The sequence below is a fragment of the Esox lucius genome, chromosome 8 (genome assembly GCF_011004845.1).
Source record: "Esox lucius isolate fEsoLuc1 chromosome 8, fEsoLuc1.pri, whole genome shotgun sequence".
Classification (NCBI taxonomy): domain Eukaryota; kingdom Metazoa; phylum Chordata; class Actinopteri; order Esociformes; family Esocidae; genus Esox; species Esox lucius.
The window spans coordinates 30,643,418-30,659,459 of record NC_047576.1 but is presented as its reverse complement, the minus strand read 5'-3'; the positions used below and the strand labels follow the sequence as shown (position 1 = coordinate 30,659,459).

Genomic DNA, 16,042 nt, shown 5'->3' with positions numbered 1-16,042 from the left:
ACCCAAGCCCCCCAACTACGAAGTAATCTACACATAAAAAAACCTGGATTATCTGCTCACCTAACTCGGCAAACGTTGTTCCATACGTTCTCAAACAGCACCCACATTTCCTGGTGTGACACCTGTGGGGTTGTGGTCTGTTTCTCTTCCTTGTGCTCTTCTTCTTCTTCCATGAGGGTGTCACAATCACTGGTGTGGGTCTCTTCTGAGGGTTCCTCTGGCTACACAAATGCCATAACAAGATTTACATTTTCATTAGTTTCATTTTATTTGCTATTTATACAATGACAGAAAGCTGGCGTTGCAGTCCCAAAGCCAGGCTACCTGGGGCAGTATCCTCGGCAGCAGAGCCTTCAAGGTGGAGAGAGCAGGTTGGACACGCCCACCATAGTCTGACCTGCAGCCAAAGGCCTGAAGCAGCTTCCTAGCCTCAGAAAGAGCCAACACTGTAGAGCAACGCTCTACTGATGTACCTGGAGAATACAATTACACTTTATAAATAAACAACCACAAACACAGACACACACGTGGAAAAGCACAGAATGGCTTGACACAGATTCCTAGAAGGAAAGCCCAAATCTAAGGCTGTAATCATACATGTACTAATAACTGTCTGGTACGGTCATAACTATCCTATTTACAGTTTGCACGTCAACCCAAATGAATACACTTTTTTTAAATTGAAAGAAAAGGCTAGCTACACCGTTTTGAATGCCTCTTGAAAAATTCTGATTGAGCAGCAAAAAAAAAGAAAAAGGTTATTCTGTTCAAACGAGATTAGAATTACTGGTACTTTTCAAAATGCTATTTTGTGAGCTGTAATTTGTGAGGAATGGCTACTTTTGTACAATGGAGTGGTGGTATCAATAAATCTCCAGCTTTGTTTTAATCTCAATTTTAGTAGCATTTTGGCTTTCCAGTAGGCTATAATGGTGAGGGCCAGAGTTGTTGATAAACCAATAAGTGTCTCCACTGCTTGACAGAAGAATCACAGCTTTTTGAAATATCTACACCCCTGTATTAATAGACCGAGCAACATGGAAACACAAGAACACAACCCAAATTCGCCCCCCTACTGCATTCAATCAGCCCATAGCAGCAGAGTTTGATCCCAAATGACAGTTTAACATTTGGGGTTAATGTAAGGGGAACATCCAGTAGGAAAATAAATCCCAAAGTGTGTGTTCCTCTGGGACCTGTTAAAACCCATGCCTGGCTGACATACCCACACAATCGCTAGGAGACACTGCACACACACTCAGTAACAAAGCTGTCTAGTTTCCACACAGTTCCTCCTCCTCCTTCCAAACTGTACTCTTGCATACACTTAACGATTAGTGGGAAAAGCCCAGAGTCATGCTACAGTCTAAGATGGACAGACAAACACACTCTAAGCCACAAGCAGGTACTGAATTGAGCCAGGGGTGTACAGACCAGCAGCATGTTTAGTATGGAGACTGCATCGCACCACTATGTCAGCATATTTCTCATCTGACACACTTTTCTGGAGAGCTTTCACCTTAAATATAGTTCTGTAGAGCAGTAACAGCATTAGCCTAGCATAGGTTGCATTACTGTGTCAGCTTAAATCACTGCATTTTGGCCAGGGACATCTTTATTTGCAGCATATAGCCCAAGTCCATTATCAACAACTATCAGCATTTCTTAAGCATAGAAATATACTGGTATCTACCAAAGTGTGCAAGCATAGGTATACATAAATATATTTTTTTTTTATCTGAACAATTAGCATTTTTAAGAGGAGTATAATGTGACAGTTCCGTCATCTTGATTTCTCACCTGAGAAGAACTTGTGAAGACTTTCCACAGATTGCTGTATATTGCGTTGGACAATGTTACCGAAGATAGCGATCCAGTGTTTCTTGAAACACTGCAGGAGATTTCCAAGTGTCCAGGGTGGTTTTAAATATACAATCTGTCATAACATGCGGGTCACAAGAACATTGCCAACATCAGTTCAAGCACTCTCTGTCTGTTCATATATAATTTATCTTCAATATATTAATGACAATATGAAATATATTTAAAGTGTGAAGTTAATGATTAACAACACACTTCAGAAATATTTCATAGTATAAAGATTATATTTAAAATAAATATTTACCAAATCGCTATTCCCAATTATGTAATACAAGTATATTGCAGCACAAACACGCCTGGACCACACACATATCAGCACCAACGCTCTCAACAGAAAAAGCTAGCACCTTCCAGAAGATTTCGGAAAGCTACCGGCTCAGCCCCACCCCTAAACACCTGTTCCCCAGTAGCAGAACAGGAGATCAAGCAGACAAGGCTGCAAGACAGAGGAGGAAGATGGTGGTGCAGGAGCAGCTGCCAAAGCTATAATGCCCATTCCTACAATGGGGCTTTTGTTGTTTGCATAAGCCCCAGACTGCACTTTACAGGGAAAATCCACCATAAAACACTATTTGGGGAGTTTTTCAAGGCTCGCTCCATAATTGTGTGACTTGAAGGGTTACAGATATAATTATGGACTTTTGGACCAGGAAAGACAGTTGCCTGTTTGGGGGCAATTATCTGTCACATTTTGTTTGGGGGAAATTATTGTGGCCTTTGGAATTTGCCAATTGGTGGATCAGACTAGCTGCTGATATAGTAGAGCCAAATGACGTGTTGTTCCTATTGGCCACAAGCTTGCAAGACACTCAGGTTGACTCACTTTCACTGTGAAGACTACTGAATATCGTAATAAAATCATGAAAATTCTGGATTTTATATGTAACTATATGCTTACAATCAAGACATATTTAAGGAAATATATGTGAATGTACAGTGGAGAGAACAAGTATTTGATGTACTGCTGATTTTGCAGGTTTTCTTACTTAAAAAGCATGTAGAAGTCTGTAATTTTTATCATAGGTACACTTCAACTGAGAGACGGAATCTAAAACAAAAATCCAGAAAATTGTATGATTTTTTTATAATTTATTTGCACTTTATTGCATGACATAAGTATTTGATCACCTACCAACCAGTAAGAATTCCAGCTCTCACAGACCTGTTAGTTTTTCTTTATGAAGCCCTCCTGTTCTCTACTCATTACCTGTATTTACTGCACCTGTTTGAAATTGTTACCTGTATAAAAGACACCTGTCCACATACTCAATCAAACAGACTCCAACCTCTCCACAATGGCCAAGACCAGAGAGCTGTGTAAGGACATCAGGGATAAAATTGTAGACCTGACAAAGGCTGGGATGGGCTACAGGACAATAGGCAAGCAGCTTGGTGAGAAGGCAACAACTGTTGGCGCAATTATTAGAAAATGGAAGAAGTTCAAGATTACGATCAATCTCCCTCGGCATGGGGCTCCATGCAAGACCTCACCTCGTGGGGCATCAATGATCATGAGGAAGGTGAGGGATCAGCCCAGAACCTGGTCAATGACCTGAAGAGAGCTGGGACCACAGTCTCAAAGAAAACCATTAGTAACACACTACGCCGTCATGGATTAAAATCCTGCAGCGCATGCAAGGTCCCCCTGCTCAAGCCAGCGCATGTCCAGGCCCGCCTGAAGTTTGCCAATGACCATCTGGATGATCCAGAGGAGGAATGGGAGAAAGTCATATGGTCTGATGAGACAAAAATAGAGCTTTTCGGTCTAAACTCCACTCACCGTGTTTGGTGGAAGAAGAAGGATGACTACAACCCCAAGAACACCATCCCAACCGTAAAGCATGGAGGTGGAAACATCATTCTTTGGGGATGCTTTTCTGCAAAGGGGACAGGACGACTGCACCGTATTGAGGGGAGGATGGATGGGGCCATGTATCGCGAGATCTTGGCCAACAACCTCCTTCCCTCAGTAAGAGCATTGAAGATGGGTCGTGGCTGGGTCTTCCAGCATGACAACGACCCGAAACACACAGCCAGGACAACTAAGGAGTGGCTCCGTAAGAAGCATCTCAAGGTCCTGGAGTGGCCTAGCCAGTCTCCAGACCTGAACCCAATAGAAAATCTTTGGAGGGAGCTGAAAGTCTGTATTGCCCAGCGACAGCCCCGAAACCTGAAGGATCTGGAGAAGGTCTGTATGGAGGAGTGGGCCTAAATCTGCTTTTCTGATGTATCAAATACTTATGTTATGCAATAAAATGCTAATTAATTACTTAAAAATCATACAATGTGATTTTCTGGATTTTTGTTTTAGATTCCATCACTCACAGTTGAAGAGTACCTATGATACAGACTTCAATCAATCAAATTTATTTATAAAGCCCTTTTTACAACAGCAGTTCTCACAAAGTGCTTTACAGAGACACCCGGCCTTAAACCCCAAGGAGCAAACAACAGTAGTGTTGAATTTCAGTGGCTAGGAAAAACTCCCTAAGAAGGTCGAATTTTAGGAAGAAACCTAGAGAGGACCCAGGCTCAGAGGGGTGACCAGTCCTCTTCTGGCTGTGCCAGGTGAGATATTAAGAGTCCAATTGGAATAATAAATACATTTCTCTGGGCTAAATCCAGAGTCTATTTGATTTTAGACTAGGTCAGAAGTATGACCAGGTGGACAAGGACAGGGACAGCAACGGGCCCCCCCAAACCAGGTAATCCGCAGGTGTGGACCAGGACCTCATCTCCTTCTAAAATTTAAAACTGGAGGAGACTGAGAAAAGTTAGTAGTACATCCCTCATATCCCCCAGCACAATAATATAGCAGCGTAACACCTTGAAACTGAGACGGGGGGGTCCGGTGACACTGTGGCCCTACCCGGGGGAGGCCCCGGACAGGGCCCAACAGGCAGGAAATCAATCCAACCACATTGCCAGGCATCAACCAAAGGGACACCCACCAACCGCAAACACCCTGAATGAGGGCCGAGTATTGCTAGCATCGTACAGCCCAATTGCACAAGTGCGCAACAGAGAGTCAACAACAAGCCAGTGACTCTTCCCCCGAAAGGCATTGGAGGGAGGGCATCCCAGTGGCGACGAGAGCCCACCTGGCAAGACAGCAAGAGTGGACAGTATCAAGCCTACTGGTCACCTTCACGCCCCCGGGCCAGGCTACACCTAATTATAAACCGTGCTGTAGAGATGAGTTTTTAGTACACTTGAAAGTTTGCACTGAGTTTGCATTTCTAACCTTAATTGGCAGATCATTCCACAGGAGTGGAGCTCTATGAGAAAAAGCCCTGCCGCCAACTGTTTGTTTAGAAATTCTAGGTACAATTAAAAGGCCTGCATCTTGCGATCTAAGGTTACGTGTAGGTATGTATGGCTGGATCATTTCAGCAAGGTAAGTAGGAGCAAGTCCATGTATTGATTTATAGGTTAAGAGTAAAACCTTAAAATCAGCCCTAACCCTAACAGGCAGCCAATGTAAGGACGCCAGGACAGGAGTAATGTGTACAAATTTTTTTGTTCATAGGAGAGGTCAGGGTCAAGGGTAACGGCAAGGTTTTTTACAGTTTTTTGGGATACGACCATGCAGCCGTCGAGGTTCACAGTGAGATCTGCTAACAACACTCTTTGTTCTTTGGGTCCTAAAAGGATCATTTCTGTTTTATTTGAGTTTAAGAGCAAGAAATTCTCTGTCATCCATTTCCTAATATCTGAAACGTATGCTTCCAAAATAGCTAATTTAGGGGCTTCTCCATGCTTCATTGAAATATATAACTGTGTGTCATCAGCTTAACAGTGAAAGTTAATATTGTGATTATGCTCCAGAGGGAGCATATATAGTGAGAACAATAATGGGCCCAGAACTGAGCCTTGAGGAACACCAAAGTATACCTTTGACTTGTCAGAGGTTATGCCATCCACACTAACGAACTGATATCTTTCAGATAAATAAGATTTAAACCAGGCTAGAACATGTCCACGTAGCCCAATATGGGTTTCCAGTCTCTCTAAGAGAAGGGAGTGATCAATAGTGTCAAAAGCAGCACTAAGATCAAGAAGCAACAGGAAGGATGTGGAACCTTTGTCTGAGGCCATTAGAAGGTCATTTGTTACCTTCACAAGTGTAGTCTCAGTACTATGATGGGATCTAAAACCGGACTGGAGTATTTCATAAATGTTTTTTGTCTTTAGGAAGGCATTCAGTTGTTGGGAAACACATTTTTCTAAGATTTTTGAGAGGAACGGGAGGTTCGATATTGGCCTATAATTGTTTAATATGTCGGGATCTAGATTTTTTTAGAAGAAGCTTAATTTCCGCAATTTTTAGTGAGTTTGGTACGCATCCGGAGGAAAGGGAGCAATTTATTATGTTCAGCATTGGCAGACCTAGCACAGGAAATAACTCCTTAAGTAATTTTGTAGGAATCGGGTCTAGCTGAGAGTTTGTGGGTTTAGAACTCATTACAAATTTTGTAAATGTGTCGAGCGATACGGTATCAAAAAATTCAAGTGTCCCCATTGAAACCTGGTCAGGGAGGTTCAGGAAATTTTTTGGACAACTGAGATTTTGAGGACCATAACTATTTAAGGAGTCAGTTATTTGTTTTCTAATGGTGACAATCTTTTCATCAAAGTAGTTCATGTATTCATTACAACTAAAGTGAAGACCCACTTCACTTGCTAAGCTTTGCTTTTTTGTTAACTTTGCAACTGTATCAAAGAGAAATTTTGGATTGTTTTTGTTCGACCTCAATCAGGTTGGAGAAATAAGCTGATCGAGCAGACGTGAGTGATTTTCGGTATTGTAGTGTACTGTCTATCCAGGCTAGTCTAAATACTTCCAACTTGGTGGAGCGCCACTTTCACTCCAATTTTCTGGAGGCTTGCTTAAGTGCTCTAGTATTGTCTGTGTACCAGGGAGCAAGTTTCTTGTTGCGTATTTCTTTAGTTTTTAGTGGTGCAACTGTGGCTAATGAATTTCGCAGTATTGAGTTTAGATCCTCGATTTGATCGTTTACAGATTAATTAATGAGCGAACTTGTAAGAATATCAAGGAATTTATTTGTAGTCCGAGAATTTATAGTACGGCTTTTGAAACTCATTGTTTGGGGGGCAAGTGGATTTCTTGTTTTAACGGTAAATGTAATAAGACAGTGATCCGATAATCCAGGATTTTGGGGGTAAATTATTAGATCTAAAATATCTATTTCTTGTGACAGGACTAAATCTAAGGTATGATTGTGGCAATGTGTTGGACCTGAGACATGTTGAATGAAACCCATTGAGTCAATTATGGCTTCAAAGGCTTTTTGAAGAGGATCATTGGAGTTTTCCATATGAATATTGAAATCGCCAAAAATTAGAATACTATCTGCCATGACTACAAGGTTAGACAAGAATTCTGGAAACTCATTGAAGAACAATGTGTATGGCCCGGGGGGCCTATAAATAGTAGCTATGTAAAATGATTTATCGGCCTGGTTAACTTTCATGAGTAAAACTTTGAAAGAATGAAACTCAGTGATATGTTTGAGAGTAAGTTTATATTTACTGTTATAAATATTAGCAACACCCCCTCCATTTCGGGACGCACTAGGGATATGATCACTAGTATAGCCAGGAGGAGAGGCCTCATTTAAGGCAGTGAATTCATTAGGCTTTAGCCACGTTTCACATAAACCAATAGCATCTAGTTTATGATCAGAGATTAATTCATTTACCGCAACTGCCTTTGGAGCAAGGGATCTAATATTTAGGAGTCCCATTTTGAGATGCGAAGTGAAACAATCATTTTTATTTTTGACAGAGGTGGAGGAAGGCTTTATCTTAATAAGGTTGTTTTTGTTAGCACTACCTTGCTTAACTTTTCTCAGCCTGGAACGAGTCACAGTGGCAATAGGTAAAGCTGTACTAACTACTCTGGCTATGCTATTGACAGACTCCACTAAGCTAGCAGGCTGGCTAACAGCCTGCGGCCTGACCTGCACCCTATCTCATGTTAAAGCTATAGGAGTGAGACTCCTGTCAAAGTTCCTAGATAAAAGAAGAGCACCACTCCATCTAGACTTCTACATGCTTTGTAAGTGGGTAAACCTGCAAAATCGGCAGTGTATCAAATACTTGTTCTCCCCACTGTAAATGTACAAGTAAAAAGAGCAGCACCAAAACTTGATTTACAGAAGTTTAAGGAAAAGAACAGTATTTCTGTTTCTAATACCCTCAAAGTATTAGAAAGTCAATTATTCTTTCACAATATTTCCATGCATTTAACCTTCCCTGATTAGACCTTTTGAAGAACCAGTCCCAGCAGATTGTAACACTTACCTCAGTCCATAGTTCTTCATAGGCTGCCTTCATCTCAACCTCCAGCACCTGAGACAGTACGCCCTTTAGACAGTCTTCCATTTCTGATACACAGCTGCTCAGCTCCCGAGCCTCTTCTGCTGCCTTCTTTCTCTCTTCCTTTCCTTTCTTTTCCCCTCCATCATTCTGTTGCTGTCCTGGGGAGGTGACCGATTTCTGGTGGTGACTGGTCTGGGAGGGTGTGCGGGTGGGGGTCGGTGTGTGCATTTGTACATGGAGGGGAGTCAGGTTGTGGCCACCAGTGGTTTTGAGCCGGTCCACCTCATCCACAAGGTCCGTCTTACTGAGGGCCTTCACCCCACTCAGAATGGCCTTACTGCACAGGTTCTTGTCATTACTGTAGACATAGATACACAACCACATTAAATCAAAATGTTTAAGCCAAGCCATTTTGGACATTTGAGTCACTTCATAGAAGCTTACTCAGAGCTACAAACATTTAGTCAATTTTAAGAAAGCCAGACAATGCTGCCCAAACAACGGAAACAGCTATTTCTTGCTACTTGGAAGTGTCAGAAAGTTAACACACAATGGTTGGTAATACATCGACTTATATGGTGGTACTCCCTTATCTCTGCACTATTCTCCACAAAAGAGCAATAGAACACAGGGCTTGACTGAAGCAAACAAAACTAGACCAAGATAACCAACTAGTAGCGCAAGTGGGCAAAACAGCTGACATGCGCACCACTACTGCCTTAGGTGTTTATATGGAGGGGTGATATTTAAAATGTAATTAATAGGACCATAATTATTGTCATCTACCATCCAGCTGGTGCTCTTGGAGACTTCACATATTAGCTCTTTTCCAGACAAAAACTCACAATTCATATTACTGGATGACCTTCCAACATCAGCTTTCAATTCATTTATTTTTACCCCTTTGTTTACACACCTTTCTACTTTTGACATCTGCCTTTCCCAGTCAACTCCAACTCACAAGGCAAGTAATGCACTTGATCTCATTTTGACTAGATGCTGTCTATCAACTAACCTCATTGCTACCCTTCTCAAAGCCTCTGATGACTTGTATCCACTCCCCCCCCCCCCCCCCCCCCTACATGGTCAGACCCCACCAAGGTCATTCGCCACCATAATACTTGTTCTTTCTCCCTGACCTCTCTCTCCTCATCTCTCCAATCATCTCTTCCATCTCCTAAATCCTTCTCACTTCTGTCTCCTGAGCTTGCCTCTTCTACTGCATCTTGAAAAAAGAACACTGAGAACCTCTGCTCCCAAAACCCTCCTTTCCAACTATGGTAGTTCAATAAGACTATTGTCACAAAGATAATTTCATCTAGTCTTGTTTTTGCCAACAAAAAAATATGTTTAGTTTCTATTCAGTCAGTTATTGTCTCGTCAACTGCCACTGAAAAATAGGTAGGGCCAATTTAACAAATATTTTTTTCACTATTTTTGTTGACGAAATGAAAAGTCATACACACAATCTCCATTGCTCTCTAGACAATCCTATTACCCTTTCCAATAACTAAGCCACACTTAATAATTATCTTGTCGACTTCTCAAATTTAACTACTCTTTTGTATGACTCAAATAATAGTTAACCATCACAAAATTATTCTCTACAATTTTTCTCAAATTACTGTTCTATGACCATCAAATAGGTAGCTCTATGACTCTCTTGTCTAACTTGCTCTTTCAAAAGCTTCTCTCTAATTTCCATTCGCATGCGTGTCTCAAACTCCGAATGACAACCCTCGAATTGACCAGATTTCATTAACCTTTTATGCACAAACTTTCAAAACAACCATTCCGAAAACAACACCTGTTGTGCCGGGTTGGAACTCAAAAGTGATTTTGTCAAATTGCCTTGAAGCTTCGGACACTTTTTGCGAATGTATTACTCCCTGACCATCCGCCTGACTCTTACGGTTTTTGTTTTCGATGAGTCGAGGCAGAACTGCACTTGCCGCCATCTGTCATGTTTTGGAGCCCCAGTAACTATGGTACTGTACAAAAAAAGGGTACTGTAACGTTTTCAGAATATTGGCATTGACTTGGTACCAAAGTATCGGTCCTCGTGACATCCCTAATGTGTACCTTTCCAAATCATGTCCAATCCATTTAATTTACCACAGGTGGACTCCAATCAAGTTTTATAAATATCTCAAGAATGATCAATGGAAACAGGATGCACCCAGTCTAAATACTTATGTAAATAAATTAGCTAACATTTCGAAAAACCTGTTTTTGTTTTATCATCACTGGGGTATTATATGGAAAAAGTCAAGGTATCTGAATCCTGTATGTATTAACTTTAAGTCGCTCTGGATAAGTGTGTCAGCTAGGTAACTAAACTGTAGACTGGGTGTAGCTGTAAGCTTTTAAATAGTCTGGAGGTGGAAATTCATGTGTAATATTGAATTACACCATGACGGTAGAAAATGTTATTGTTTGCCACCTTCAACACAACTACAAACTAGGGATGTCCAGATCCGATCACCTGATCGGAAATCGGGCCCGATCACGTGGTTTCAGACTCGATCGGAATCGGACTTTACCTCCCGATCAGGACTCGGATATATATGTATATATATTCTCATTATTTAACACATCTGTAGTTATGCGGTGGCACAGAGTTAGACCCTTTTGACTCCACACAGAAACAGCAACGCGTGCAGGAAGCGGAAAGCACGAGTATGTCTGTGGTCTGGAGGTGTTATAAAGTTGATGACAACAACGTTGCCATAGCAAACTGTGAGATATGTATACTTGGGATTGCAAGAGGTGGAAAGGAAAAGGCTACATTTAACACAACAAACCTGATACGGCACCTCAAAAAACAAACACCCGACACAATACAGCAAGTTTCCCAGGCAACCCAGCCGAAGACGAGTCAGCTCACGCTGTAGGAGAGTTTGAAGAGGAGAGAAAAAATGCCCCGTGACCGCACGAAGGCGCAGGACATCACAGTCAAGATAGCTCAAATGATCGCAATGAGTGACCTGCCATTCGCCTTTGTAGAGAACCCTGGATTTCTTATGCTTATGGAGCACGTAGAACCTCGATTTTAAATGCCGTCTCACCACTATTTCACAGAGAAAGCTCTGCCAGCCCTTTATAAGAAGATTTGTGACAAACTCCTTGTCCTGTTATCAGATGTACCCCATGTTTCGTTCACCACAGACATCTGGAGTTCGTACGTAGGTCCTGTGGTTGAATGTTTAAAATAAGGTGAATTAAATAAAAAATAAGGAACATCCTGGATCTGTTTTTCCGCTCTTCTTTATTCTTTTTTTATATATTATAGAAGTATCGGATCAGGACTCGGTATCGGTAGATACTCAAACTCAAATGACTCGGACTCGAGGGCAAAAAAACCTGATCGGGACATCCCTACTACAAACTAAATAAAGAAAATTCTCCAACCAGTCAATATGTCACACAACTCAGAACTGTCCACCCAGCATAACACACAACGCCAAACTACCTGCCTTCACCCAGGCGCACACACACCCTGCATACATGTATCAGCTGAGCACATAGAGAAAAGGCCTGTGTGTATCCGTGAGATTAAGGGACTCACGTGCAGAGGATCACCGCCCTCTCTGGGTAAAGGCTCTGGTACTGCAGGCAGCACTGCAGCACTCTGTCATCATTGTTCTCAGCATTAAGTCCATCTGTCCGAGAGCAAAGGAGAAGAGACATGTGTAACCACTACTGATGAGAGGAAATTGCTAGCATTTTAAGTGAACTACACAACTGCTGAAATGTATTGGTTTGAATATCACTGCCGGCAAGGGAGAGTATACATGTGGGGATGATGGGGGACTCACAGCTGCTCTGAGAGGCCTGCTGCATGGACTGGCCCCAGAGGCGAGGCTTCTGGGTTTTCAGGCAGGTGTAGATGTAATGAACGGCAGGAGTAGCCAATTGGGCTACCGAGCTAGATAGCCTCTTCCCATTCTTCAGAGAGTCAAGCTCTTGCAGTACCACCCAAGGCACCAGCACCGTTGGAAGGCCTAGCGCTGATGGGGTCAGGGGAGGAAGGACAGGAGAGATGAGGAGGAGGGAAGGAGCAGGGACATATGTGCGGAGGGGAGATGGCAAGAGAGAGACGGACAGAGTTGTTCAAATTAGACGTGTTAATTTGAATGGAAATCATATAATGGCATTCATTTTCTCTAAGATATCCCTTTCGCATTCACCCACCCCCAAGACCACGTGACCTCATTATCTTGACGAAGTCCAGGTGACTCAGGAGGATGTTGGTGTCCATGACAATGATAAGATCCTGCTTACGGTCATCTTCGGCCTTACCTACACAAAAGTTACCAGAGATGAGATTTTGATTACTCAGTCCATCTCTTAAGCCCTTATGTATTTATTTTGTTAGGGGCTAGGCGCTGACAGGAAATTCTAATTTTGGTTATTCTAATTATGGTTTTGTACATTGTATATCACATGTGGATAAATGTTTACATTTGCACAGCATCAAATTCCTCATTAAATGTATGGCATGTATTTCATGTGTGAAGTGTTAGTGGTGGTTCTCTCACTGAGTGTGGCGCCCCCCTCTGGTGTGTCAATGTCCATGCGGGTGAGCTCTCCATAGCTTGTTACTACATTGAGCTCTAGCCTCCTTTCACTGCGGGCCAGATGGAGCTCCTCCGTCAGCTGCATCTAGCATATATATACACAGAATTAATGCATGCAAGTACACACCAGAATTTTGTGCATGTTTATCTTGTTTTAACATAGTCAATCATTAAAATGCAATACTATGTCATTTGAATGACTGACTATCTTGTTTGAAACACTCTTTAAATAAACAAATGTAATTTTGTGTAACTAGGCCTCATTAGTTATGCAGCAACAGTTGGGGTTTTTAGACCATACAATGGTTGTTGTAGCCATATCTTTATTGATTCCATCCACAAATGGTTTCATCCATTCGATAATTTATTGATACTTCTTTGAACTAAAGACTGACAATACCTATGCATTAAAGATGCAGTTGGGGACTTTTGCTAATTTATTACACCTTCCATTGTGGGATGGATGTGTAATAACATGTTTATATGTACATTATAAGCAGAATATTAATCATACAGTTAACCATGAAATTCCAAGTTTGAAAGCGAGTGGTTTACTGACATGGGGCACATACTGTACATGACAAACTGCAATGAAAATGTTTTAGCCTCTGTCTGATTTTCTCCAGTGTTGCACATTAAATTTGCTCAGATCTTTTTGGGGTAGTATTTATAGTAGGAGTGTGGGAGAAAAAAAATAAAACCAAAGATAGGTGCCTGATTTGGGCCAGCCAACAGATACTGACTACTGTAACTTTGGTTTAAATCTTTGGAAACCATTTGTTGATGCATATCAATCGGGATAGGGTTACAAAACCATTTCTACAGCTCTGGGTCCCCACCGAAACACAGTCAGAGACATATAGTTTAAATAGAGAACGTTTGGGACTTCCCACGATGGCCATCCTGACAAACTTTCTCCAAAAGCTATCTTCCAAGACTTCACAAAGTCCCTAGAACAGCATCCCAGGAACCTGCAGGTCATTATGTTCATAGGGTAGAGTAAATAAAAACAACCAAATATGTATAGTTTAAAAAACTGTGAAGGTCAAAGAAACCTGATAATCAACGAATGCACAGAGCTTGTGACAGAGCAGAACCAGAGTAAAGATAAGGCCTAAGACCATGTTTGAAATCAGCCATAGGTTCCACCCACAACTCTGCTCCTTACTTAACAATCAAACACCTGACCTAATGCTCCAGCAATAAAAAGAAGCCATTCTTTAGGCTATTGAAGAAATATCAATTATCATTGGTCAATCAATGGACGGAATCAACGAATGGCTCCACAACCATTACATGGTCTGACAAGCGAAATTGGTGCTGCAACAAATTAGGCCAAATTAGATAAAATACCTATTATCTCATTTGAATGACTTAGTTTAACAAACTAAAATATTAAGATGTTTAAATAAGATACTAAAGTTGTTGAAAAGATGAACTTGGACTGTTGGCAATAAAAAAAAATATTGGGTTTCAGGGCCTCCATACTCAAACACACATACACATCATGTGTTGAGAAACCTACCTCTTGGTCATTATCATACAAATCTATATTGTCTTTTGTGGATGTTGGTCTGTTACAGGAAAATGTAATTGCTTTGGATGAGCTGGGCTGTACAGGGGCCATTGAGCCTTTTTTTGAACCTTTGGATGTTTCTGGAACTGTGTCAAATCTCTGCTGCTGGGTTCTGTTGACAGCAGCAGAACTGCGGTCTTTGGAGTCTGAAAATCTGGACGCACTCCCTGGATGACGAGAAAACTTGGAACCAGTAATAACCACCTCAGCACTAGTACTAGTACTAATGGGTTTACAATCCTCCTGGTCATCTCCCCAAATGGCATTATTGACTGGAGGTAGCACAGTTTTGGTCTTCTTTGGGATCTTAAAAATGAAATGCGTCTTAGGTTTGGTTAGTGACTTCTCTACCTTGGCACACGTGGACTTAAATGTCTTGGATATTTTGGACAGCTCAGGAACATACTCTCGCTTTTGAGTGATAGGCATATGATTTAATTTATTAGGTTTTTTCTCATAGGTATTGATTTTAGGAGAGGTATAAGAGTGCCTAGTGGTTTTGTCAGAGGAAAAACCAGGGGACTTTCTACCAGTTTGGTGCCTTTGGGTTTCCGACACCTCTTCAGATCTCCTCCTCACTAGATTCCTCCTCTTCTCCCCCGGTTCCTCAGACAATGAGAGGGATATCTGGGGGTCATGGGAAAGACTAGTTTGGAAGGTCTTTTCCTTCCCGGGGTCAGGCTCCTCGACTGGTCTACACCTCTTCAATTGCATCCTACTCTGCTCCTTTGGATGGGCAAAGAAGGATGAAGGGTTCTCGTGGCTGGTTGAGGATCTGCTCAAAGTTGTTGTGACCGGATTCTTCTCGGGTAAAAACTTCCTAGAACATCCCTGAATTTCTGGACTCTTCTCCCCACTTTGGTACAGTTTTATTTTGTTATCCTGACTGCTGACGGTTTTGGAATACCCTCGGTCTACTGTCTGGTCATCTGAAGTAGCTGTCATATTCTCAGTCTTCCTGATGTCCTGATGAAGAGTGTCAAGAGGACAGGTGGACTTTCCCTCTGAACCCTGTGACGTTGTTGCTTTCCCCAGTCTGTAGAATGCCTTTTTGATTTCTCTGTCTTTCTTTTGACTGTTTCCTGCTGTGCTATTCCATGTGGTAAAGTGGCTAGCTCCTTTCTCTTTCCCTGTTTTGTCCTCTGTAAAACAGCAGCCATGTTGCTTCCTTTCAGGTAGACTGTGTTTTTTAGAGCCCCCTTGTTTTTGTGATGAGTCCTGGAAAACAAAAACACACATTTAGCCTTGGTTTACACTACTAGTATTGATAAGAATAAAATGTGTAATCAAATGCCTCACCTCTTTGTCCTCACTGGAGGGCTTCCTTTTCTCCTTCTTCTTCTTCTTGGACTTATTCGACATCTTGGAAGAAAATTCCTGGGGGGAAAGCAGCACAAAGATTCTATTTTAAAATGAAATTCTTCATCAAAGTGAAATACAAAACTGGTCCTGTCAGTTTAATTTGGACTCAAGAGTCACATTGTAAACCACATTCTGGTGAGTTAAAGATTTCAGAACAACTAAGTCCTGAATAATTGTTTGATATTGGCAATTTGGTCTAGGGTCACTCATTAGCAATCGACCAAGCCCTCAGACGGTACCTCAAAAAATTATACGCTGCAGTCAATGAGTTCAGTGGAGACAAGACTGTCCTAGCTCA

General features: G+C 41.7%; 1 protein-coding gene across 3 annotated transcripts in view; it reads right to left on the bottom strand.

Annotated features, from left to right (window-relative positions):
* swt1 (SWT1 RNA endoribonuclease homolog) overlaps positions 1–16,042 on the bottom strand; it is a 34,787-nt gene that overhangs the window by 17,140 nt on the left and 1,605 nt on the right. For all 3 annotated transcript variants that reach the window (XM_010872491.4, XM_010872492.4, XM_010872490.4), the window contains exons 2-11: positions 15,682–15,759; positions 14,332–15,600; positions 12,768–12,891; positions 12,421–12,528; positions 12,045–12,236; positions 11,795–11,888; positions 8,209–8,584; positions 1,801–1,936; positions 325–473; positions 61–221 (exon numbers count right to left, since the gene is read on the bottom strand). In XM_010872491.4, coding sequence (XP_010870793.2) covers positions 61–221; positions 325–473; positions 1,801–1,936; positions 8,209–8,584; positions 11,795–11,888; positions 12,045–12,236; positions 12,421–12,528; positions 12,768–12,891; positions 14,332–15,600; positions 15,682–15,744 — 2,672 coding nt within the window. In that variant the 5' untranslated portion in view covers positions 15,745–15,759. The remainder of the gene's footprint in view (positions 1–60; positions 222–324; positions 474–1,800; positions 1,937–8,208; positions 8,585–11,794; positions 11,889–12,044; positions 12,237–12,420; positions 12,529–12,767; positions 12,892–14,331; positions 15,601–15,681; positions 15,760–16,042) is intronic.